Below are 24,641 nucleotides of genomic sequence, written 5' to 3' on the forward strand. Positions count from 1 at the left end.
AAATTTTAAATACTCACCATGGATATTTATTCCTTGATCCGGTTGTGAGGAAGAGGATGCTGCACTTCTCCCTTGTTGCTCCCCTTCTCCCTCATTCCTTTCTTGGTTCCCAGATTCCTCGATATCTTTCTCTTTATTTTTCCGAGTTTGCGTGTTGGTTGTCTGAAAACAAAATGTAGGCAATTTATTCTTGATTTGTGGTTGTTTAGACACATAACTTCCTTATCCCACTCTCCGTAGCCTATCACCAAAATAAGATTAATACTATAGATAGTATTCTACTGATAATTAAGATAGGGGATAAAAGAGGCCTGAGATCAGGTATTCCCCAGATTTAAATCCAAGAAAATTTGACCATCTGGTGAAACCAAAACTTGAAAAAAGGAACGATGGCACTGGAGAAGTTAGGAACACCAGTCCACTCTGAAACTGAAAAATGCCAATGCAGGAAAAGAACTAGTAATTTCAGAAAACCAGTGTCACAACCTCACATTCCTTCAGCTTGACGAGCTGCCTAATTTGATAGAGATCAAAATCAGAAAAGGTGCAATGCCGCAAGTCAGGCTCTTGGGGATCAGCAAGTGCTAGTCTTTGGAAATGCTTCCTGAAGAGTTGGAAGTTGATGAAAGCTCTTGAAAAGCTAAAGGTAGTAGACATGCCAAAAGAATCCTTCATTAGGATTCAAGGAATAGATTCGTACAAGGTCAGTCATGTCTCAAACATTATCCTGACCGGCATTCTTGGACCTCAAATGTTGCTTATAGCTTGAAGATTCGGGGAGCTGTTAATTGAAGCAGGTTTGGGGACTTTATAGCTCCACTTTTCAAATGAACTAAAATTGAATTTCATTTCTTTAGAGCTCAATTACGTGTTTTGTATTCTTCACCCGCCTGGATTCAAAATTTCCTATTCCAAGTTAACTCCACATTTTATTTTATTTTTTCCCAATTAAAAATCAACGCATATGTAGATACACAATCTCTGTTTGTTTGATTACTATTACATAATCTCTATTTGTTTGATTAATTCAATTTTAAAACTCTTTAAAATATCACAAGAATCAGATTTATTTTTCAAAAAATTATACATCAAATTTTCCTGCTAAAATCATCAAATCAGTCTTACTGTGGGCCTCCTTCCCCCCCCGCAAAGAATCTAAACCTTTGACAATCCCAAATCACCAACCTCAAAAAGAAAAGGAAAATGTTACAGTCTAATTATCACAATGGCTACTAAAAGATATCAAGATAATTAGCGGAGCAGACACGAAACCTTAATCATGTCAGTGAAGGGGAAAAATGCAAGAAAATGTTAAAGCTATTGTTAATCAATGCGGGATCACATAGTTGATGATAAGATGAAGTAATTTAAAGACTCGCAGGTAATAGCAGAAATTGATAGACAAATGATGCCCAATTTAATTTCTTGCCTTACTCTTCATCATAGTCCATTGAAATTCCTTCCTTGAAAAGTAAACCCAAGATATGGTTATTTCAGAATCTTGCCTCCGTTGCTTGCGAAGTCCAAGTTCATAAACTATATATATATATATATATATCATAATGTATCAATTTTGCTCTATCTTCTTTCTAAAACTCTTGTCACTACAAATATCTGGGGTGAGATTATGAAATTGATGCCACTAGACTGCATAAATGTACAGCATATAAATAAAGTACTTTGCATCACTTCTTTCACACAGAAAAAACCAAAAGTAGCAGTGCTTGCAACTTACAAGCGGCAGAATTCTAGGTAAGTAAAACAAAAATGGAGAAATAGTACAACACATAGTGCCTTCATTATCTAATGACGCTTGCTAATCGGATAAACTTAGCAACCTCATGCTTATCTTGTGCTCCTAGCAGTCAAATTGGACCAAAACATTTTCTGATTGGAATTTCAATTTGGTTATAATGATACTTCAGGGGGGTTTTTTTTTTCATCTTTCTCGTATTCTACAAAATTGTTTGATTTTTTTTTGGTTCTAATTTCCTAGCACAATCCCTCTCACTTCCCAAAGAACAGTAAGGATTGCAACATAAAAATTGACCAAACCGAAGTATATGGGGCCACCTATCGTTTCCGGAAAAAAAAAAAGTATATGGGGGCACATAAGCAACAATTATAAGATGATCTATCTCACAAGTATTGTGGCAGCAAAATCCTGGACTCTTCCCATGGCTTTTGAGTAGTAGAAGAGCCAATACTGTAACAAGTCCAGAAATGTGCAACAAGCCGAGAAAAGTGAACGTTCCCCAATGCATTCACTCTTTTCAACCAGAGACACTAGTTGCGAAACCAAAAGAGTTAAAACTGGTCGACTATTCCAACCAAAATGTATGAGTTTAGCCTAAATCTGAAACTTGTGTACAACTTTTCAATAAAATAAGAGAGTTCCCAGGAAATTCAGCTTTTAACTTGAGGTTGCTTGGAGGAAACCGGCTGCTGGTTTTGTCCTTTTGGGGGAAGTTTGGATGCCATCAACCGCAATTCATTTACAATCTCAGTGAAACTTGGTCTTTCTGATGGCTCTGCTGACCAGCACCTTTCCATGAGTGACTTCCAATCTGGGTCACAAGACTCTGGCACAGGCGGGCGCAGCGTGTTGCTCACAATACCACCTGCCATTGAGTCCAAGGACAGTGTAATAAGCACCCAAGTCTCCCTGCATATGAAAATAATACTGCAGATACTGTCAAATATATGTGCAAGATTACCAATAATAGCGCCGTAATGCAAGTCTGCATATGGTTCTTCACCAGTAACTAGTTCCCACATCACTATTCCAAAGGAATATACATCAACCTAGCCAAAAATGTCAAAGCATGGCTTCAAGTCAAGGAAGGGCATATCATAACCATATTCCACAATTTTGAAACTTCATAAGCTTCGCCACCAACTCCCCATTCATCCCCCAGAGGGAGGGATGAAGAGAGAGAGAGAGAAAAAGGGGGGGGGGGGGTGAGGAATAACAGGGGGAATGAGTTAATTCGCCAATGCAACAAACTTTTTAAGTATCAAAAACCTTTTCAGAGACCAGATTACTGCTCCCATTAAGAAGCTCTGGTGCCATCCAAGGGAGGGTGCCACGCACACCACCTGAGATTAGTGTCTGACATTTTACCTTTGACAACCCCAAATCACCAACCTGAAAAGAAAAGAAAATGTACCAATTAGAGTCTAATTATTGCAATTGATAGTATAAGGCATCTCTGAATCATATTAGGGAAGAAGGAAAATACAAGAATATGTTAACACTAATGTCAATCAACAGGGGGCCACAAAGTCGAAAAGGTCAAGTATTAAAGACTTCCGGTACGGTAGAACGTTGATAAACAAATGAAGACCAGATTTAATTCTTCCAGCCTTACTGTTCATTTCACTTTTAGATTTCCTTGAAAAGTAAAACCAATATATGGTTATTTCACAAATTTGCCTCTTTTGCTTGCCAAAGCCCAAGTTCATAAATGGCACGTGTTTAATAGGTACACAAATCAAAGACACACATAGTTCAAATTGGATTTTTAAAAGAGAAATAATGATTTGCTCTATTTATTTTTTCTCTGTCACTACAAATATCTAGCGTAATTATAAGTTTTATGCAACTAAACTGCATAATGTAAAGGGTATAATATATCATTTCGCATCAGTTCTTTCACACAGAAAAAAACAAAAATGTAGCAACTCTTTTGCAAACAACTCCCAATAAATATATAATGCCCATGCAAAGTAAGCATCAGTTTGCATCCATTCCCAGAAGTCACCATGCTTGAGGAAACTATTTGCCAATGTAAGGATGGATTTATACATTTGTACCGAAGATGAGAACAAAAGCTACAATAAAATTTATGACAATTCTCAAGAAGCCACTAACCTTGCATATTGGGCGGTGTGGGTCACGGAGATTTACCAATAGATTATCACTTTTCAAGTCAAAATGTACAATTTTCTTCCCATGCAAGTATTCCATCCCAAATGCAACATCCATAGCAATCAAAAGACGCTTGCGCTTATCAAGATTCCTGGTAACAAAAGTAACGATGCATCAGCGTCTACACCTTAGTAGTGGCATATTTCTAGTTAAGTAAAACAACAATGGAGAAATAGTACACATATAGTGCCTTGATTATCTAATGATGCTTGCTAATAGGATAGACATAGCAATCTTATGCATCATAACCGTTTCTTTAGGATCAAGATGTTGAACTTTCATCTAAGTATACTATCTACTTTAGGACTCTAAAGCAGCCCTTCAACTCCCAACTCCCCAAAAAAGAAATCCCTTTATTCCAGGGGAAGAAGTGAGCAGAAACAAAATAACTCCAAATTTGAAGACAATATGGACATTATGAGATGGAAAAATTACCTGTCACCTTTCTGCAAAGCATTCCTCAGTGACCCATTAACCATGTATTCCGTAACAGTAGCAACAGAGCCTCCAGGTCCATCAAGCACAACACCATAAAATGCAACCACATTTGGGTGGTGCAAATCAGCAAGGTTGATTGCCTCATTCCAGAAATCATCTCTCTAATCAATCAGACATTATGAAACAGGTAAGTAACAAATATGCAGAAGAATTAACATATGAACCACAGGATAATAGAATAGACCATGCGTTCTTCTTCTGATGCCTTCCCCGCAAAGCATCTATCATTGATTCTTTTAATTGCAACATCTGTACCCCTCCACTTCCCATGATAAACGGTACCAAAAGTACCAGAACCCAATTCTCTTAGCTCTTCAAGATCGCTATTCTTAATAATCTGCAGACAGCCGCAAGAGCAGAAATAGGATGAGATAAGGAAAATAAAAGCTTAGATCAACTGACAGACTCATAGATCAATAAGAAATGAACAAAAAACCCAAACTCAAACCTGTAAGCGGCCAAGGCCATCTGAAATAGGGAACCCAAAATTTATCTTCTCCGGCAATTTGGCCTTGATTTCCTAAATAAGTATATCAGGAGCAATGAAGTGCATAAGCAGGTTGTAATAAGAAGAAAATGGTGCAACAGTCTGAAAGGACTGTCAGAAATGGTACAAAGAAGAGTCACATACCTCAATTTTATCTAAATTCAGCACTCCTCCTTTATCAATATTGTTAACTTCGTTGGTTTCAACGCTTGTAGAAGGTGATTCACTCCTCCCGTGTCCTGATAAATCAGGATTTGAAGGCAGAGAAGATTGAAGGACAGAAGCTGCTACACCCTCAGCAACAGCCTGAAGTTCTTGCTTGATCAGTTCCTCAGCTGAACCTTTAACATGGAGAAAAGAGTAAAACCACTTGGAAACATAAATGGAACTAGCAAATGCAGTATAAAATAAAGCGACTAGAACAAGTTCCTTACCTTTACTGGGCCGTGAATGCTCTGAATTTACATCTATGATCAGATTGCCTGAGGGATGGGCAACTCTATCCTCTGCCCTCGAATCTGTGACCAAGCCCGTGCTACTGCCCATCAACAATTCACCATTGTCAAAACGATTCTCGCCAGAAGCATCCCTAGGACCAAAAGATTCCTTCTTTATTTGAATTTTAATAGGCCTAGGTGGAGGGAAATGCGTCTCATGCCGCAAATTCCAAGGGTCCTGGTTGCTAAACAGTGAGTTTGAGCTGTCTGGCAAATCTCCTATCCTATAAGATGGAGATACAGATGACAGGGTACTTCCATCTGATTGAACAGCTTCAATACCACCAGAGACAATATTCGGGTGGTATCGTGGAGCATTTTCCTTCCATTCACCCACAGTAGCATTTCTTTCAGATAATTGAGCTGAATCAACACCAGAGAAAGCACTATTGCACAATATCTCATCTGGAACCAAATTTACGCCAAGTTTTGAATGACCATACATCCCAAGATCACCTGCCAGAGGAGGCTGTGCTACCTCATAACGTTCTGACTGCTGCAATTTCTGCACATAAGGAACCTCAGTTGAAGAAATAGGCAAGATGTCATTTAACCTTGAGTTGTTCGCATCAAGAACAGCTTTTGGTTTGCTAAAGGCGGCATCTAAATATGCCTCCCTCCCAACAACCTGCTGGGATCTATTGTCCAAGATCTCTTCTTTTATGGGATTATCAGTTGGCGATTTACTCTGCTCACTGATGGGTAACACGTCAGCAGGGCTTATCCGGAGATTCTCAATCCTCCCATCAATCTGTTTGAGATGGTCATGAACAGGCTTGGTGTTATCTTCAAAAGGAGCTGAGACAGGAAAATTACCAGAAATATCTTTTGGAGATTCTTGCAGCACATAATCAGATGTCTGCAAAGGCAAGCCTCCAGTTGCAGGAACGTCAACATTAGTCGGTTTTCTCATCATAGATTCCTGTGTAACTTGGTATTGACTTGAAGCAAGGACTGGCTGGACTGCAATATCAGGGGATGTTTGTGGAATGGTACCCACAAGGACCCCATAAGGAGATTGAATACCTCCAGTCACTCCTACCGAACCTTGTGAAACTGGAATCCTAGGCTGCTCGATATTTTCTGGCCTTTGGTGAATAATCCTATCCTTGGCATAGTAACCCTCTACATTCTGTGCTAATCTATTGCCCTCTGACGGAGGGTTTCCAACTTCATGATTTAGATTAGTCACTAGTTTTGGTTGAGACCCAATTCCCTGTTGTTCAACCACAGATTCCCCAAAACCTCCAGCTGCAAAGGCCCTACTAACTGGCTGCCCTCTATCATCTAAACAGAGACTATGATATATTGATCTTGAATCAGAGCTTGCAGGGCTCTCCTTCTGATCTCGTGCTAATGTGTCTGAATGGGCATGAGGTAATGCTTTTTGACACATGTAACAGTCCTCAAATCGTGGGAAATTGTCAGGAGCTAATGCCTGCTGATGAGGCACATAACTTTCAGAGTAGGCCACATGTTCTGTTTGGGGGATCTGATGCCAGCCATAAGCTCCACCCAGCAATGTATGAGGAACTGGAGGATGAAATGCATTATAACCTGGGTCAGCAGGAGCATGGACAATTCTCTGACCTAATTGGCTTTCCGTAGGATAAGGCTCCAACAGGATTTGCTGTGGTTGAACCATAGGTTGAACCAGATTTGGATTCATGCTGACATGAGAGGAAGGAACCATAGTCATGTGAACTGCAGGAAAAAACTGCTGATGGGTGGTACCTGTAGGACTGATATGCTGTTGGGCAAACACAGGTGCCACAGTCCCCAAAAGCTGTGTAGGGAAACCCATCTGAGCAGGATTCTGAACATAATCCGAACGGATACCAGTTTCTTGCTGGGGATCCATGTAAGGATGCAAGTAAGGAGAAGGCGCTGGAATAGTTGCCTCCACTTGCTGCATTTCATACCCCATTTTTTGCTGCCCATTAGCAGTCACAATTTTAGCCAACTCATTCTCCACATTAGCAGATGAAGGTGAATGACCAGAGTTACTCACTAGCATACTAGGTGGAACAGCAGAAGCTTCAGCAGAAACTGCAGGACTTGGATCAAAACCTGACGTTCTTGTCAAAGCTTCTTGAGAAGCGGTTGAATTCAACTCCCTTGGAGACAACACACAAGTAGATGGTGGACCAGTAATCTCCCCTGATCCACGGGCTGTGCTGTCAACAGCCTCGGACCCGTTCACATCCGAACTGTGAGTGGAAGTTGCACTAGCAGTACTCTCCTTCCTCGTGATTGCAGGTCTGCCAGTAACATCCACATAACCATTCACTGCCTCGACATACTTCTGCCCACTATCATGCCAATCACCAATGTGGACCATACCCACTGAATCAACCTCAGATGCAGAAAACAAAAATACCCTCAACTTAGCAGACCCATCCAGAGACCTCTCAAGCAACTTCTCATACTCATCCATCATATTCTCAAGATCATCAGGACAAGAAACTGATACAAGAGCATCAAGATCCTCATCAGGCAACTGATACTTAATGACCACATTCTGTCCATATATATCGACCATTTTCCGATACAAATCAGGAAAACTGATATCCCTCCTTACACTAATAATCCTAGTCTGCCCACCAACATATCTCAATGCAGAATCACTTGGCCTTGGCAATATATTCCCCCCAAAACTACACAAAAACTTGACCTTCTTCCCTGAAACAGAATCATCACCACACCCATCACTAGCTTGATCAGAAACTGTGCCCTCACTCCTTCCTCGACTATGAAAAGACGAATCTCCTAAATCCACCCCACCGGCAGCCAATACCCCTGATGGGGGCAGAGGCACCATGCGCGGGACCCACCCAGGAACCCCAGGAACAGGAACCTGGACTGCCCCAGGAACAGGAACGGGAACAGCACCATTTCCAGCAAATCCCAGACCAACAAACCCAGACTCTGACACGGTAGAAGGGTAATAAACAGCCTGAGAAGAACTAGGGCTACCGTCGCGAGGAGGGTTCCCGTAAAACCCCTCAACAGGCCTCGCCGACGAGGTCACTGTGGCAATGCGGTGGTCCTCGGGCACTGTTCTAACTACATTCAACGGGCGCAAATCTTTTGGTATTGAATTCTGATCAAAAGCCATCTAAAATCTACACTCTTATATACACAAAAGCTAATAAATTTCCGGGTTCTAGTTCAAATCCAGAATGAAAACTCACAATCTTGATCCAAAATTTTTCTAGGGCTTTTATTTCTTTTACTGCACTCAATTACTTCCCTCAAGCATTGAACCCCTGAGAAACCCCAACAAAAGCAATTACAATCCGAGAAAAACAAAGAGTTTTCAAATTTAACAAATTCTAATAGAACAGTAAAAAAAAAAAGAAAAGAAAAGAAAAGAGAGAAAACACTTGTACCAGGAGAAGGAATTAGCGGTGGCCCAAGAGAGAGAGAGAGGGGGGAGAGACGACAGAAGAAAGAGAGAGCGTACAAACTGGCAAATTGCTGCTGAGTCGGTGAGGTGCTCTGCTGCTAAACTCTTCTTCTATCTATCCCTTTCACCCCTCCCCCTCCCCTCTTCCTAATTTTTCTTTCTTTGTATATATATATATTTCAGGAAAAATATGAATTTGGGAATTTTTGGGCAAGAAGATTTTGGAGAAATTCAAAGGAAAAATGTGGGCTGGGATTGAATGGATAGAGACAGCAGTAAATTGCTTACTGTTATTCTTGATTTGTTACAGAAAAGTGTTTCTTAGGTATTAAGTAGTGGTGAGGCAGTACTGTTTAGTGTGTGAGTGCGTGTAGCGGGGAGAGGGGAAAGGGCACGTGGAGAGGCGCATGCAGAGCTGGAGCTAGGGAGTCAAACAAACGCAAACATGGGACGAGACAATTTTGAGGGAATAGAAAAACCATGAGAGGGAGAGGAATATTCTTATAATGGGAGAGGGACTTGTGGACTTTGTGAATTGTCAAAACTAGTAAGCATGACTAAAGTAGTGACAGCAATAAAAGTTCCATTTTCCTTTTGAGGAAGATTTGGTTCAATTAATACGATGGAAATGCCTTCATGTAATATTGCAAATGCAAATGCTTATATGGGAAGAAAATATATTTTCTAAATGGATTTCTGCGAATTCTGCCCTATTATAAGTAACTAATCTTATACTATTTTCGTCTCAAGTTATGATAAATAACTACTTTCATATCCTTTACGTTCAATTTTGATGGTCTGGAATTTTTTTTACACAATTTAAGAAAAATTATTTAACTTTGTTGTTAGAATAAATCTAATCTATTATTTTTTTAAGATATTTTTATATTCATTACAACAATTACCACTGTAATTGTCTTATAACATTAGGAGTATGAGTAATTATTATAACTTTACATTAATTATAGTGATAATACTTTTTTTTTTATAACAGTGATAATACTAATGAAAAGTGTACCATTCAAGACATGAATCAAAGTTTGGCTTTTGATATGTCAATAAGTTTTAGAAAAGTTAACTTTATTAACTAAAATAGGTTAGATAACAAAGTACATTAAATAAAAGTATTTTATAAATATTGAAAGTCAACTATATTATATAATATAATTTAGGAAGGATGAAAAAGAAAATAACACTATCAAAATGGGAGGAAGGGAGTATCAATTAATGAAATAACATAAGTAGCTATTTTTTTGTACGAGTAAAGAGAAAATTTTGAGAAAAAGAAATACAATCAATGAAGAACTAATTCACAAATGATTGAAATTACAACTCAAAATCACTACATATAAACTCACAAATTTGGAGAAAAAACGATTTAAATCCAAGTCCTCACATATAAGCAAATAGCTGCAAGTTATAAATTTTCTTATCAGACGCTTCTATAGAATACGAATTGGGGGAAATTAGTAAGATTTTGCGAAATATTGTGTACTTGGATTGTACATTCATTTTTTCTTTGAGTATATTTGTTGATGGGCTTAGATTGAGAAAAGTATTTCTTTATGGAATTTGTGCCCTCCATCCAGATGGTGCCTATGCCTATAAGGGGAAAAAAACTACTTATGAAATTAATTTGTGGAGTCATATGCTAATGTAATATCTGTTTACAAAACTAAATCTTTTCACATAAAATACTAGTATAATTTTTTTCGTTGAGCCCATAGCATATTCTCCTATGTTTAGAGTCTAGCTCGCGGACAATACCATTCCACTGTAAGTTGTAAAAACTTTTGGAATATTAAACCGCCATTCGGTTTCAATCATTGGCAACGGATGTGTTGGTAAGACAACTCAAGCCAAAAAGGTTTATAATCAAGCTAATTTGAGGTCAAGATTTGACTGCCGTGCTTGGGTCTGTGTTTCTTCAAGCCACAATCACAAAGAGATGCTGAGAGCATAAAGCAGTTGAATACAATTAACGAATGAGCTACTTGAAATATTGGAAAAGATGCAAGAGCAGGACTTGGTAAAAAATATCAACAAGCTAAATGTTATCTTGTGGTACTTGATGATATATGGAAGGAAGAAACGTGAGATTGTGTTGCTAGGGCCTTCCCTGATGTCCGTAGATCAAGTACATTTTTACTTACAAGCATGCGGATGCTCTTAACATCCCGTATGAGCCATGGTTCAAAGTCGCGGTCGCAGTCGCGATCGCGGCTTGAACCGTTCCACATTGGTCTCGGCATTTCGGTCGCGGTTTCGGCGAGACGTGAATTTCTGAAATATTTAATATTCTAAAAATTGTAAAAAATATGATAAATAAAAATAATTAAAAATTAGTAAAAATAATAAAAATTCAAGTTGACTCGAGATGACTCGGTGTGACTCGGCCGTTTCAACCTTTCACGGTGACGTCTCGGCCTGTCATGTATCTCGGAAACGTTTCGTCGCGGTCTCGTCTCGGGCTAAGCCGAGACGGAGACGTCTCGGTCTCGGCCGAGTCTTCGAACCTTGGTATGAGCTGAAAACTTTGGGGCAAGAAGACAGCTGACAGTCGTTTCTCAATCAGGTCTTTGCAGATGGAGCTAATGCTGGGTGTCCTTCCTATTTGGAAGAAGCAAGCAGAGAGATTGCAAGGCGATATGCTGGTCTACCACCGGCCATAACCATTGAAGGTGGCCTGCTACTAGGCAAGAAAAAGTTAAAGAGTGAATGGGAGAAGGTACTCAAACAATGTTGGTGCATACTTATTGAATCAGCAATTTTGGAATCAAGTCATGCAGGCCTTCCTCCCAATCCTAAATTTTGCTTTTTGTATTTGGGCTTGTTTCTGGAAGACTACGAGGTTTTCGTGAGCCAATTGATCCATATGTGGATTGCCAAGGGAATAATTTAGCTGCGAGATGCAGAACAGTAAATTTGGAGGAAACTGCAGCATATGATGTGCAACAACTTTTGAGCAGAAATATGCTTCAGGTGGCAGTAATGAGCACTGATGAGAGGATCAAAAACTGTCGAGCCCATGATTTATTGCGAGAGCTCACGATCAAAAAGGCAAAGGATGAAAATTTTTTGTTAGACCCGTGACATGAGAGATGATGAAATACTAGCTAAATCCTGGTACGTTGCTCTTCATATTCTTCCTCAGGATCACAAATATTTTGAGTATTCTACACCTCATCTCTGGTCTCTTCTGTTTTTCAATGTTCATAAATACTATAGAATTGTTAGCCTTACCTTCATAAGTTTCAGAAAGCTTAGAATGTTAACATTAAATGCTTGCCACAAGAAATTGGTGAAGTCAGGCTTTTGAGGTACCTCTATCCAAGAGAAATAGTGATAGAAAGGCTGCCTCGTTCTTTTGTTGCTTACAAAACCTAAAAACTCTTGACATATATATTCAATTATTGGCAAGTGGAAGTTTCCAAATTTCATTTGGAGGGTTGAAAGTTTATGTCATGTATATGCATATGATATAGATGCAACGTGCCACTTAAGATTGAATGATTGAGGAATCTCAGGACTTTGTCATGCATACATTTTGATCATATCATCCATAGTAACATGATGACTTTGACGAGTCTTTGGAAAATAGGAATTTGGGCAGATGTCAGCTCCGAGATGGATAAACTCTGCGTGCATTTATCTGACCTTGGAAACCTAAAGACCTTATATCTTTATGAGTTATGACAGTGCTGCTCAGCATGGAAACAAGTTTCCATTTTTAGTTGGGCTTTCTATGCTCAAGTATACAAACAGAGCTTAAGCTGTATGGAGATATAAAAATGCTGCCTCCTGACTTCCCTCCAAATCCTCTCTCGCTTGTCTTTGAGATCCACACATCTCAGGGATGATCCAATGCCAATCATGGTTCAAAGACTCGGCCGAGTCGTCACCGTCTCGGGCCCTCCCGATACAATACCGGAACGATACGATTTCGAAATACTTGACTCACCGAAACGTCACCGTGAAAGGTTGAAACGGCCGAGTCACACCGAATCACTCCGAGTCATCTCGAGTCAACTTGAATTTTTATTATTTTTACTAATTTTTTAATTATCTTTGTTTATCATATTTTTTACAATTTTTAAAATATTAAATATTTCAAAAATTCGCGTCTCGTCGAGACCGCGACCGATATGCCGAGACTAATGTGAAACGGTCCGGGCCGCTACCGCAACCGTGACCCGTGACTTTGAACCATGATGCCAATGCTAGAGAATTTGGGACTGCTGTCGTTCCATAAAATGAAATTGAAAATGGGAGGCAGCATCTAACAATTTCTGGGAATCACTTTCACCAGTCGAAGTTCCCTGAAATCAGAGGGCGTGGATACCATGATCCTTTATATGCATTAAAGGTGCAGAATGTGCATTACCACAACTGCGGTGCCTAAGAATCAGGAGCTGCAACTAGTTAAAAGTGTTGCCAGAAGAGCTGAAGCACACATCCACTCTTGATAAGCTTGACCTTATTACAAAAAGTTTTGTCAGTAGGCTTCATGGGCAAGATGATGACAAGGTATCCAACGTCTCTAACCTCAGAATATTTGACTATCCAATCTTGCAGATGGGACTAGGTTTCAAGAGTAAAATGGTACATGATGAGCCAGACTTTAGTCAGCTTTACTCTCCCAAGAGAGTGGTGGTGGTCAAGCAGAAGAATAGTGAACTTAGAATCTCAAATTTGTGGAACATATTCTTCATGGCACTTCAGATGAAATGCCTTGACAATAAACTTTTGGTTGCATTCTCAAAAAAGTGCCATGAAAATGGCAATTTTTGTGAATTTAGTTGTGCCATAGAAAGTGCCATGAACTTTTTAATCGCATTTTTTTCCCAGTGCAATGAGTTCATGCAACACAGAATTACAATCGCTTTTTATCCTAGTGCGATAAAATTTCGTTAATGAAATTTTTCTTGCTTTGTATGGCACTTTTTTTTGTGCCAAATATCTAAGCTATTTTTCTTTTCATGAGCTTCATTTTGGGGGATTCAATCCACAGAACATAGATTCGTTGAAGGCTTACTTCCGCATATGAGAAAAAGGAGAATTGAAAATTTAATTACAGGTTATGTATCAAGCATTAAGATCTGGTAGTAAGTGAATCATTAAGCAATTAGACCTAGTAGTGAAATAAGTCTTTTAAGCGTTTGCTAGGTGTTAATTCTAATTCAGGGGGGAAAAAACAGCCAAACCGAAAAGTATGGATGAGGCAAATGGGATTGCCGATTTTAATGGTAATGGCAACCAAAATTGCCTTCCATATTAATGGTTCTATAATTATTGAAAGTAAGTTGAGAAGGCATTGATTTAGTGGTTAGAATTATAATTTTAGAAATTAGAGGTTTTGGGTTTAAATCTCCTTATCTTCTTCTCGATTCTTGAGTCTCACCCTTCTCTGCTGGGAAAATAATTTTTTTTTTTAAAAAAAGTGCTTTGGCAATGAAATTGGCTGTATAATCCAAGGCCAATCATCACTGTAGGTACTCAAACAAAAATAATCATCTTAATAACAAGGAATTTTTTAAAAGTGTCTAGTGGCAGTGCGCACTCCTTACTAATAGATATATGTATATATTTTATTTATACATGGGTGTGAATAGAGTTTGGTATGAATTTGGTTTTAGGTTTAGATAATAAAAAATTAGATTCTACCAAAATCCATGAATCCCTTACAGGGTTTGGATTTGACAAATTAAATTCAAACTCTATTCAAATATATTGAGTTTTGGTTGGATTTGGATAAGACCAACCCGTTGATATGCATGGTTATAGATAAAGATTAAGGAAAGTTGAAGTGACTCTTTTATATATCCACGGCTTTAACTTTTACGAATGAATTTATAAAATATTTATGTACTGAAATGTTAATTTATTTTGTTGTATTAAATTAGATTGAGCACGTGTAATTCCTGATGTCATGCCTTTTCAGATTATTGACATGCATGTTTTTTTTTCTTTTTTCTTTTTTTTGATAATGACATGCATATCTGAAATAGCTACACAACATATGATAAATGTTTGATCCCTTGCAATGCCCTCTCTATATTTGTTGAGGAATCTCGATGAATATCATTGAAATCAAGGAGAAAAAGAAAAAGGAAGACAAAAAAAAAGATGAAAACGGGCACGTTACCTTTACCCTCTACTGCACTCATCCTATTAATTTTACGGTGTAATAATACTTCTTTTTTTTTTTGGGTAAATTATATTTTACCCCCCTGTGATTTACCCTTGTTTTACATAATCCCCTTATGGTTTCAAAAGCTATACATAACCCCCTCATGGTTTGGATTAAAGTGTCAAAGTAACGGAAATAGTCACTCGTAACGGAACTTCTAAAAATGTCGAAATTACCCTTATAAATACATGACACATTAACCCCCGTATGATTTTTATATTTTACCATATAATCCCCTTATGATTTAATATTTTACCATATAACCCCCTTATGATTTTCAAAATATACACATAACCCCCCTTGGTTAATGCATAAATTTCAACTTTACATAAGGGTAATTTTGATATTTTAGATGACGCCGTTATGAATGACCATTTCCGTCACTTTGACACTTTAATCCAAACTATAAGGGGATTATGTATAGCTTTTAAAATCATAGGGGGGTTATGTAAAAAAAAGCTAAACCACTGGGGGGTAAAGTGGAATTTGCCCTTTTTTTTTTTCCCAACCAGGTCTGCATTTTAAGTTTCACCTAGTGGCCAACTCACCTAACTCACCTTCATAATACTTGTTTATCTATTCATTACCAACTTTCACACGGTAATTCACATGTAAGCTGCTACGGGACAGATTAAATATCATGACTAATATAGTTAACTGGCATGTTGAGATTCGGTATGATTGAAATTGAACTAATAAAATCTGATGAGAATTATCTTGCAGATTTTTTGACTAGAGATGACAGTTTATAATGAATAAGCAAACAATCCTTTTGAATAAAATCTCGGACTTATCTGAGCAAATTTCTGCTATCATTTGTTATCTTGCAACTCTTATGTCAATGTATTGCAAAGGAATTTCATGGAATCTTTCAAGACATTGTGATTAGTGACACTGCTATACATTTCGCCAATTATGTGGAATGTTGCTGATGCCAGGATTCCACTCTGACCCACAAAGGAAAAGCAGAGGTAAATGATGAAAACTTGACCTAAACGTTGATGTAGGGATTCTTTCCCTTTCCCTTTGCTAACGCTGAGGTAGGGTAACTTGGTCATATTCTGATGAAGATTCTTATCTTCATGCACTTACAATAAACTGTTAGGAGAAAGTTGATAGTTTAACAGAAGGATATTTTTGAAAGACGATGAAACGAATTGTATAGATGGTTAAGAGAATTGGATTTTGGGCTGCTTTTCGATTCTTAAAAGAGAAGGGTAATTAATCTGGCACTAGAGTTGTAAGACATGCAGCCCCGGGGAGGAGGGGGTAATATAGGTAGGTATAGAGATGGGAAAACAAAATTTGGACTAATCAGGTGAGTAAATCTGTTTAAGGCATAGATTCTTAACTCTGCTTTTCAAGCAATGGCTTGGCCTTTGTGTACTAACTAATTTGGTTTGCCACTATTCTGAAGCGTAAATCAAGCAATCAGCACTTCATTTTTTTTTCTGTTTTTGAAATTTCTCACATCTCGCTTCCTGATTGTAAATTGATTTAGTGGTTAGAATTATAATTTTAGAAATTAGAGGTTTTGGGTTTAAATCTCCTTCTCTTCTTCTCGATTCTTGAGCCTCACCCTTCTTTGCTAGGAAAATATTTTTTTTTTTAAATGCTTTGTCATTGAAATTGGCTATATAATCCAAGACCAATCATCAGCGTAGGTACTCAAACAAATTTAATCATCTTAAAAACAAGGAATTTTCTAACAGTGTCTAATGGCAGCGCGCACTCCTTACTAATAGATATACGTATTACGTGGGTGTGGATAGAGTTTAGTATAAATTTGGCTTTAGATCTAGATAATAAAATATCAGATCCTACCAAAACCCATGAATTTCTTATAGGGTTTGGGTTTGACAAATTAAATCGAAACTCTATTCAAGTATATTAGATTTGGGTAAGACTCAACCCATTGATACGAGCATGAATAAAGAAACGATAATGCTCCTTTCGTTTTCGTTCCTACTAAAGCTAATTCACATTGTTTCCAACGAAACCAATCAAATCTTCTCCTAGTTGGAGTCAATTTGCCTCTAACAAATCATATCTTAATGAGCAAAACAAATCATCCTGTCCATTTGGTGAAACATCCGAGACTCTTGAAACTTTAACTCAGACTGAAGATTACGCTTCAACTCCCGAGCTTCCCAGACATGTAGGATTAGATCTTAATGTGTTCACGTCGAATTGCACAAAAATCCAGTTAAAAATCATGTCTTTAAATCCTTTTTCGCTCCGAGTCCCTGCAACCAATATTATCAAATATAAGTAGAATCCACCAATTAATGCAATATTTGACTGAAATCAAGGGAAAAACAATCATAAATTAAACGATAAAAAATGCAACCTATCAAGTATTGGGCATATCCCGAGTCCTAACTTTTTGAGCCAATATAGGCCAACTTATGGTTCGAGTCACAACATTATTGTCTTCTACGGATTATTATTATTATTATTATTATTTTAAATCTAGTTTCTAGCGGCACCATTTTTATAGTTTTTTGACATGCATAGCTTTAGATTATTCAGGCGCTGCTAATGCTGGAAATCATAAATAGGCAGCCCTGTTTTTGAGTTGGAAACTCAATGAGGTTTTGTTATGTTCTGAATCAATTCTTAGTCTGCAAGCGGTATCTTACAAATTGATTTGATTGTTATGGGTGAAGATTAATTAAAGAAAGTTCTAAGTAACTCCTTTATATCTCCATGTTTTTAACTTTTACGAATGAATTTCAAAATATTTGTCTACTGAAATGTTAATAGCTGGTTCATTAGCTTTACCCTCTACTCCACCCAGCTTATTATTTTTAGAGGGTAATAATACTTGTTTATCTGTTCATTACCTTTTTTCACACACTAATTCACATGTGAGCTGGTTCTGCATGACAGATTTAACTGTCAAGACTAACATAGTTGACAGGTACATTATGATTCAGTGATATCGTTAATTATCTTGCAACCCTTATGTCAATGTACTGCAAAGGAATTCTATGAAATCTTTCAAGGCATTGTTGTGATTAGTGACAATGCAATAGATTTCATCACCAATAATGTGGAGTGTTGATGAGGCCAGGCTTCCACTCTGACCCACAAAAGGAAAAGCAGAGATAAATGATGAAAACTTGACTTAAATGTTGAGGTAGGAATTCTTTGCTCCTGTTCTTTTTTCCACTATAAGGATAACTCGGTCATGTTCTGTTGAAGATTCTTATCTTCATAAGCTGTTAAGGAGAAAGCTGAAAGTTTAACAGAAGGGTATATTTGAAAGACAAAGAAACGAATTTTGTATATGGTATTAAAGAAGCTGACGCTCTAGGTTAAGAGAGAATTGAATTCTGGGCTGCTTTACGATTCTTAAAAGAGAAGGGTAATTAATCTGGCACTACAGTTGTAAGATGTGCAGCCTTGGGGGGGGGGGGGGGGGGTGGCGAGATAGAGAGAAAAACTAAATTTTGGACTAAAAAAACTGCACAAGCTATTGCTGTTTGGACCTGCTTTCTTTTGACTGGAGTAGTTGCTTTTGTTTAAGAAGATGAAGGACAAAACTGGAAGGAAAACATGGGACTATGGAACCGCGGGTCTCTTCTAAGATCAGTTAAAACGACACTGAACCATTGGCAAATATTCGATTCACTAAGCACGAGGGTGAGGTTGGAGACTTGGAATCATCCTTTACGTACAAACTGAATGTAGATATCTTGTAAATTTATTGATTCCTTACCTATAGACAAGATATAGATTGGTTTGAGAAATTCCATTTCCACCTGTAAATTATATCATATAATATGGTCTTCATTGTTGATTGGCTAAACAAACTTCTTTCAAAATCTGCAAACTTTTAGTACAATATTGTAGCCAAGTTGTTAAGCCAAATATTGACAATATTGTAGTTAGCATGCTAAACATCTTAGTAAGTATAGTAGTAGTGATACCAAAATGCACATCTTTCATTTAATTTGGTTTTATTTATTTATTTATTTTGGTCCGTTCTCAATGAAAGCAGAAAATCATGTTTAAGAAAGAAAAAGAAACTGACAATCAAGAAAAAGGCAGAGGTAGATGATGGAAAATCAAGTCGAAGATTGAGATAGGAATCTTACACCATCCTTTTTTTTGCCCTCTATAAAGGTGACTTGGTTATGTTGTGTTGAAAATATGCTATAAGGTAACTTGTTATCGTGAAATCCCCTACCCAGTGCTTGAAAAGCAGAGTTAAAGAACATACGATTGGAATCATCATTTACGTACAAACTGAATATAGATTTCTTGTAAAGTCATTGATTCCTTACCTACAGACAAGATATACGGTCTTTGCATTAGCCACTTCTGCTTTATAAAAATGTGTAGAAAAACAGATGCAGGTATTAATCTGGCTTTGCAACTGCACTTGAAATATAAGAGCCTCTCCCCCATTTCTTGTTCTTCTTACTCTTCTATTGAGAAGCAAAGCTCTCATAGATTAGATGGCTGACCCTGTTATCTCTCTCGTTGTTGAGAGAACTGGTGATCTGCTGATTCAAAAAATTGTTTTCCTGAAAGGTGTTCGAGGCCAAGTTGAGAGACTTCAAAATGATCTGGTCCGGATGCGGTGTTTCCTGAAAGATGCTGATCAGAGGCAAGATGAAGATGCGAGGATCCGCAACTGGGTTTCTGAAATCAGAGCCGCTGCCTACGATGCGGAGGATATCATTGAGATCTTTGCCAGCAAAATTGAAAGTATAAGAGATAAGGGATTTGTGACTAGATTGGCATATTATCCCTGGCGGATTGTGAGCCTTAACAAGATCGGTAAAGAGATTGAGTCCTTACAGACAAGGCTCGATAACATAGCCGCTAGCCGCGAAAAGTTTGGTATCAAAAATCTTGGAGAGGGAACGAGTACACATGGAGAAGAGCTTCAACGGCTCCGGCGGTCCTCTCCTCTCAGCGAGGACAAGGATATTGTGGGCTTCGAGGAGATGACAAAATCCCTGGTGACAGAACTCTTGAAAGAGGACAGAAACCGCCGCGTGGTTTCAATCATTGGCATGGGAGGTGCAGGTAAGACAACTCTAGCCAAAAAAGTTTATAACCATGCTGACCTCATGACTAGATTCAACTGCCGTGCTTGGGTATGCGTCTCTTCAAGCTACAATCACAAAGAGACGCTGAGGACAATCATAAAGCAATTACATCCGATGACTAATGAGCTACTTGACATGTTGGAAAAGATGCAGGAGCAGGACTTGGAACAAAGGCTCTATCAAGATCTACAAGATAAACGTTATCTTGTGGTACTTGATGATGTATGGGAGGAAGAAGCGTGGGATTGTCTAGCCAGGAATGCCTTTCCTGATAGTAGCACATCAAGTAGATTGCTACTTACAAGTCGCAATCGGGATGTTGCCGTACACGCAGATGCTCTTAGCATCCCACATGAGCTGAAAACATTGGGGAAGGAGGATAGCTGGCAGTTGTTTCTCAGAAAGGCCTTAGCCCACGGGGATAATGCTGGGTGTCCTTCGGATTTGGAAGAAGTGGGCAGAGAGATTGCAAGGAGATGTGCTGGTCTGCCACTGGCCATCACAGTTGTAGGTGGGCTGCTACTGGGCAAGAAAGAGTTGAAGAGTGAATGGGAGAAAGTTCTCAACAGCTTCAACAGAAACCTCTCAAGGAGCCAGAGTGGAGTATCGGCAATTCTGGAATTAAGTTATGCAGATCTTCCTCCCAATCTGAAATTTTGCTTTTTGTATTTGGGTTTGTTTCCCGAAGCCTCCGTGATTTCTGTGCCCAAGTTGATCCATATGTGGGTTGCAGAGGGAATAATGCAGAAAAGAGATGCAGAAAATTTGGAGGAAACTGCAGCATATGATGATGTGGAACGACTTTGTGGCAGGAATATGGTCCAGGTGGTGGAAACGACTGTTGATGAGAGGATTAAAAGCTGCAGAATCCATGATTTACTGCGAGAGGTTGCAATCAGGAAGGCAGAGGATGAAAATTTTTTTCAGATCCATGACACCAGAGATGGTAAAATATCAGTCAAATCCAGGTACCTTGCTGTTCATAGTCTCCCTTTGGATAAAAACTACTATTTTGGGACTTCGATCCCTCCTCTCCGGTCTCTGCTCTTTTTCAATGTCCACGATTACAGGGAAGGCATTAGTCTTAGTTTCAAAAGTTTCAGAAAGCTTAGGATGCTAGACCTTGAGAATGTTAAGATGGGTTATAATTTGCCAAAAGGAATTGGTGAAGTCAGGCTTCTAAGATACCTCGGTTTAAGAGGCACATCCATTCGCAGGCTCCCTCATTCCTTCGGTTGCTTGCGCAACCTACAAACTCTTGACATACGGAACTCTTACCCAGTGAGAGTTTCAAATTTCATTTGGAAGCTTGAAAGTTTACGGCATCTATATGCGTATGATATGAAATGTGATGTGCCTCTTAAGATTGAAGGATTGAGAAATCTCCAGACTCTGTCACGCGTACGCTTTGATGACATTATGCATAATAACATGAAAACTTTGACAAGTCTTCAGAAACTGGGGATTTGGGTGGATGACAGGTCAAACATAGACAAACTCTGCACGCATTTATCTGAGGTTGGAAGCCTAAAGACGTTACATCTTTATTCTATTGAAGGAAGAGGATTCTGGTTGCCGCCTCTATATGGACTTTCTAAGCTCCATCAAGTAACAGAGCTTAAGCTATCCGGGCAGTGGAAAATGCTACCTCCTGATTTCCCTCCAAATCTCTCTCGCTTGTCTTTGAAAGACATGTCACTCTGGAATGACCCAATGCCAGTACTAGAGAAGTTGGGACAGCTGTCGTTCCTCAAAATGAAAGATGCATACAAGGAACAACAGCTAGTCATTTCTGGGCATGGGTTTCACCAATTGAAATTCCTTGAGCTCAATGGCCTATCTGATTTGCGTGAAATAAAGGCGGAGAAAGGTGCATTGCCACAGCTCCGGTGCCTGAGAATCAGGAAGTGCGGCAAATGTCGGAAGTTGCCGGAAGTGCCGCCTACATGTACTCTTGATGTAATTCATGAGTGGGATCCTTCGGGTCTGCTACTGCTTCCACTGGTTCCACTATTCTTGTGCCATATCTTGTAGTGATTAATAAAATTATTTCAAGTTTTTATCGAAATATATAGATAAAAAGAATGTTTCCGTTATTGTTTTCCCCAATTCACAAGCTTTTTAAGTCCTTTGTTTTAATTGTTTGAACTCTCACACTGCAATGCTTGCTTTTTTAATTGTCCCACTATTAAACAAGGAATGACTCTTTTGTTATTAATGATATTTTGGGCAACTAACAGCGCCTGCACCTATACCTTATAGGATTTGTCTCTCCATAAATTGACAAGTAGTAATTAAAAAAAACAAAACAAAACAGTTCAAGTCTTCAGTGGGCCTCAAAAGTCCTGATAGTAAACTCCTGGGATCTGGTAAATGTCGAAATCAATAAAAATATCTAGAGGTATTTGGTTGATTCTAATTTTTCCCGTGCTGTCCAAACTGAAAAAGAGAATAAGGAAATAAAAGGCCCTATTCGTGTATTGGAAGAGAAAAAGGAATGAGGTTGGCAAACAAATCAAGGAATTCATCGCATATAAAAAGTGTTGGTCCGTCTGAAAGTGAGGATGGATCGCTTCCTAAATACTACTCGCTATACATATAAGATGTTAAAAATAAAAAACTAAATTGGTCAATTTTGAGTTTGTAAATGGATAATACCTTGCTAAACTTGGTCTTGAACCATGATTTGAAAAAAAAAATTATTTACTTGCATCACAAATACAATTCTATCACACCTTTTCATTTTCCTAATCATCTTTTATTTTACATATATCACATCATAAAAAGTACTATAGTAATTATTTCAAATAATCTGTGTACTTTTACCGTTATACTCTCATTTATTTATTCTCTCTACTGAGCGACCCCCTGCTTCACCTTATATTGCACCATTGTCTAAATTTCAGTGCAGTGATTAATAAAATTAGTTTCAATTTTTATCAAAATATATAAATAAAAGGAATCTTCCTGATTCAACATCCTTAGTTTGTCATTATTTTAATCTTTATTTCCCTGTATAATTCAGACCAACTGACAAGCTTTTTTAAGTGCTCCATTTTTTTTTAAGTTTGGGTAACTAACATTTACACCTATATCTTATTGAATTTGTGTCTCTATCAATTTACATTCTTGATAGTAAACTCTTGGGATTTGGAAATTTTTAAACTCCTGATTGATCATAATTTTTCCCATTCTGTCCAAACAGAAAAAGGGAATAAGGAAACACAAGCCTCTATTAGGGTACTAGAAGAGAAGAAAAGAACGAATTTAACAAATAAATTAAGGAATTCATCCCATATAAAGAGTTGGTCCATCTGAAATTGAGGATTGATTGCTTCCTATATCTACTCACCACACACAAGAAGTAAAAGAAAGAAAACAAATTTAAACATGCGAAAAGCAAATAACAAGATGTTCAACGAAGTTATTTGGGATAAATGGTCAAGGGGAAAATATTAGTGAAGGGAAAATTTCTGAATACGGGCACAAGTGCAGGCTATTTATTGTGAAAGGCATTTATAAATAATTCTTATGCTCAATTTTTTTTTCATGTGTTCGTAGTAATACATTTTTTTTTACAAAAATCTATACAAATGTCATATGTAATAGATGGTCCAAGATTGTCCACTCTCTATAAGTTTGTCACTTCCTTTTAATTTTTTGTGATTACATAACATGTATTGCCTTGAAGGAAATGTATACAAGTTTGGCACTTCCTCTCAATTCTTCGTGATTACATAACATGCTTTGCCTAGAAGGAAATGTATATACTTCACGAAAAAGCCAAGCATAATTTTGCTTATAAAGAAATTTTTATTTATTTTTTGTGAATTACTGGAATGAAAAGAACATTATAAAAAATAGGTTTAATTACAAAAACTCCCCTTAGAATTTGGTAAAAAAAAAAAATTTTAAGAATTTGGTCATAGTTGTAGGCTACATCTAAAGTTTATTTCTTCTCATTTTACCTCCCATCTCAGTCTAACCCATCAAGTTAACTGTCAAAATAGTTGAGTTGATGAAAATGCCATTTTATATGGTTTAGAAGGAAAGACCTTAAGATTTTTGGATGTTCAAGTTACAAGATATGACTTTTACTATAGAATAATTTTTTTATCTTTAGGATAAAATAAAGTGGCTTATTAATACTTTTTTTCTATCCAAATCATCATGCATGTAATTAATTTAAGTGGAGAGACCTTGAATTTTGCGAAAAGGAAGGAAATTATATGTTGTATGTTCATTGAAATGCCTAATCAAATCTTCTTTCTACCTTCAATCAAATGACTGGATAAATTATTGAAAAAATTGATCATAAGTATGCAAATATTGTTTTAAAAAAAATTTTCAATTTCAAGTCAAGATATACCCCATGTTATGAAAAAAAAGGATTCCAAACTTGAATATGAATGATATCTCATATGTCTAGAGCCTCTCGTGTTACGCTAACATAAGGTGTAGCCCTGAATCTCAATGCAGAGCAGGGCAATCAAGTTGACGAAAGAAAAAATGCGCAAAAATGGAGAAAATGATAGCGCTTCTTGCCATTTTGCTCCATGTTAT

General features: G+C 37.8%; 2 protein-coding genes across 3 annotated transcripts; one reads left to right on the forward strand and one right to left on the reverse strand.

Moving 5' to 3' along the window:
* Nucleotides 1–2,112: 2,112 nt before the first annotated feature.
* LOC113767613 lies at nucleotides 2,113–8,982 on the reverse strand. Of its 2 annotated transcripts, none has more exons than XM_027311763.1 (10): nucleotides 8,806–8,982; nucleotides 5,351–8,682; nucleotides 5,061–5,257; nucleotides 4,878–4,949; nucleotides 4,614–4,766; nucleotides 4,367–4,530; nucleotides 3,875–4,022; nucleotides 3,038–3,148; nucleotides 2,718–2,805; nucleotides 2,113–2,621 (listed from the first exon to the last, which is right to left on the reverse strand). In XM_027311763.1, the coding sequence occupies exons 2-10, from the start codon at nucleotides 8,529–8,531 to the stop codon at nucleotides 2,407–2,409; spliced, it is 4,329 nt and encodes a 1,442-aa protein (XP_027167564.1). In that variant the 5' UTR covers nucleotides 8,532–8,682; nucleotides 8,806–8,982; the 3' UTR covers nucleotides 2,113–2,406. The 2 variants fall into 2 exon arrangements, with proteins under 2 accessions (XP_027167564.1, XP_027167563.1); XM_027311762.1 differs by having other exon boundaries at nucleotides 3,026–3,148; nucleotides 8,806–8,980.
* Nucleotides 8,983–19,408: 10,426 nt separating this feature from the next.
* Nucleotides 19,409–22,112, forward strand: LOC113769078 (putative disease resistance RPP13-like protein 3). Its single transcript, XM_027313561.1, has one exon. The coding sequence runs from the start codon at nucleotides 19,479–19,481 to the stop codon at nucleotides 22,110–22,112; it is 2,634 nt and encodes an 877-aa protein (XP_027169362.1). The 5' UTR covers nucleotides 19,409–19,478.
* Nucleotides 22,113–24,641: the final 2,529 nt, after the last annotated feature.

This window comes from Coffea eugenioides, chromosome 4 (genome assembly GCF_003713205.1).
Source record: "Coffea eugenioides isolate CCC68of chromosome 4, Ceug_1.0, whole genome shotgun sequence".
In the NCBI taxonomy this organism is placed as follows: Eukaryota; Viridiplantae; Streptophyta; class Magnoliopsida; order Gentianales; family Rubiaceae; genus Coffea; species Coffea eugenioides.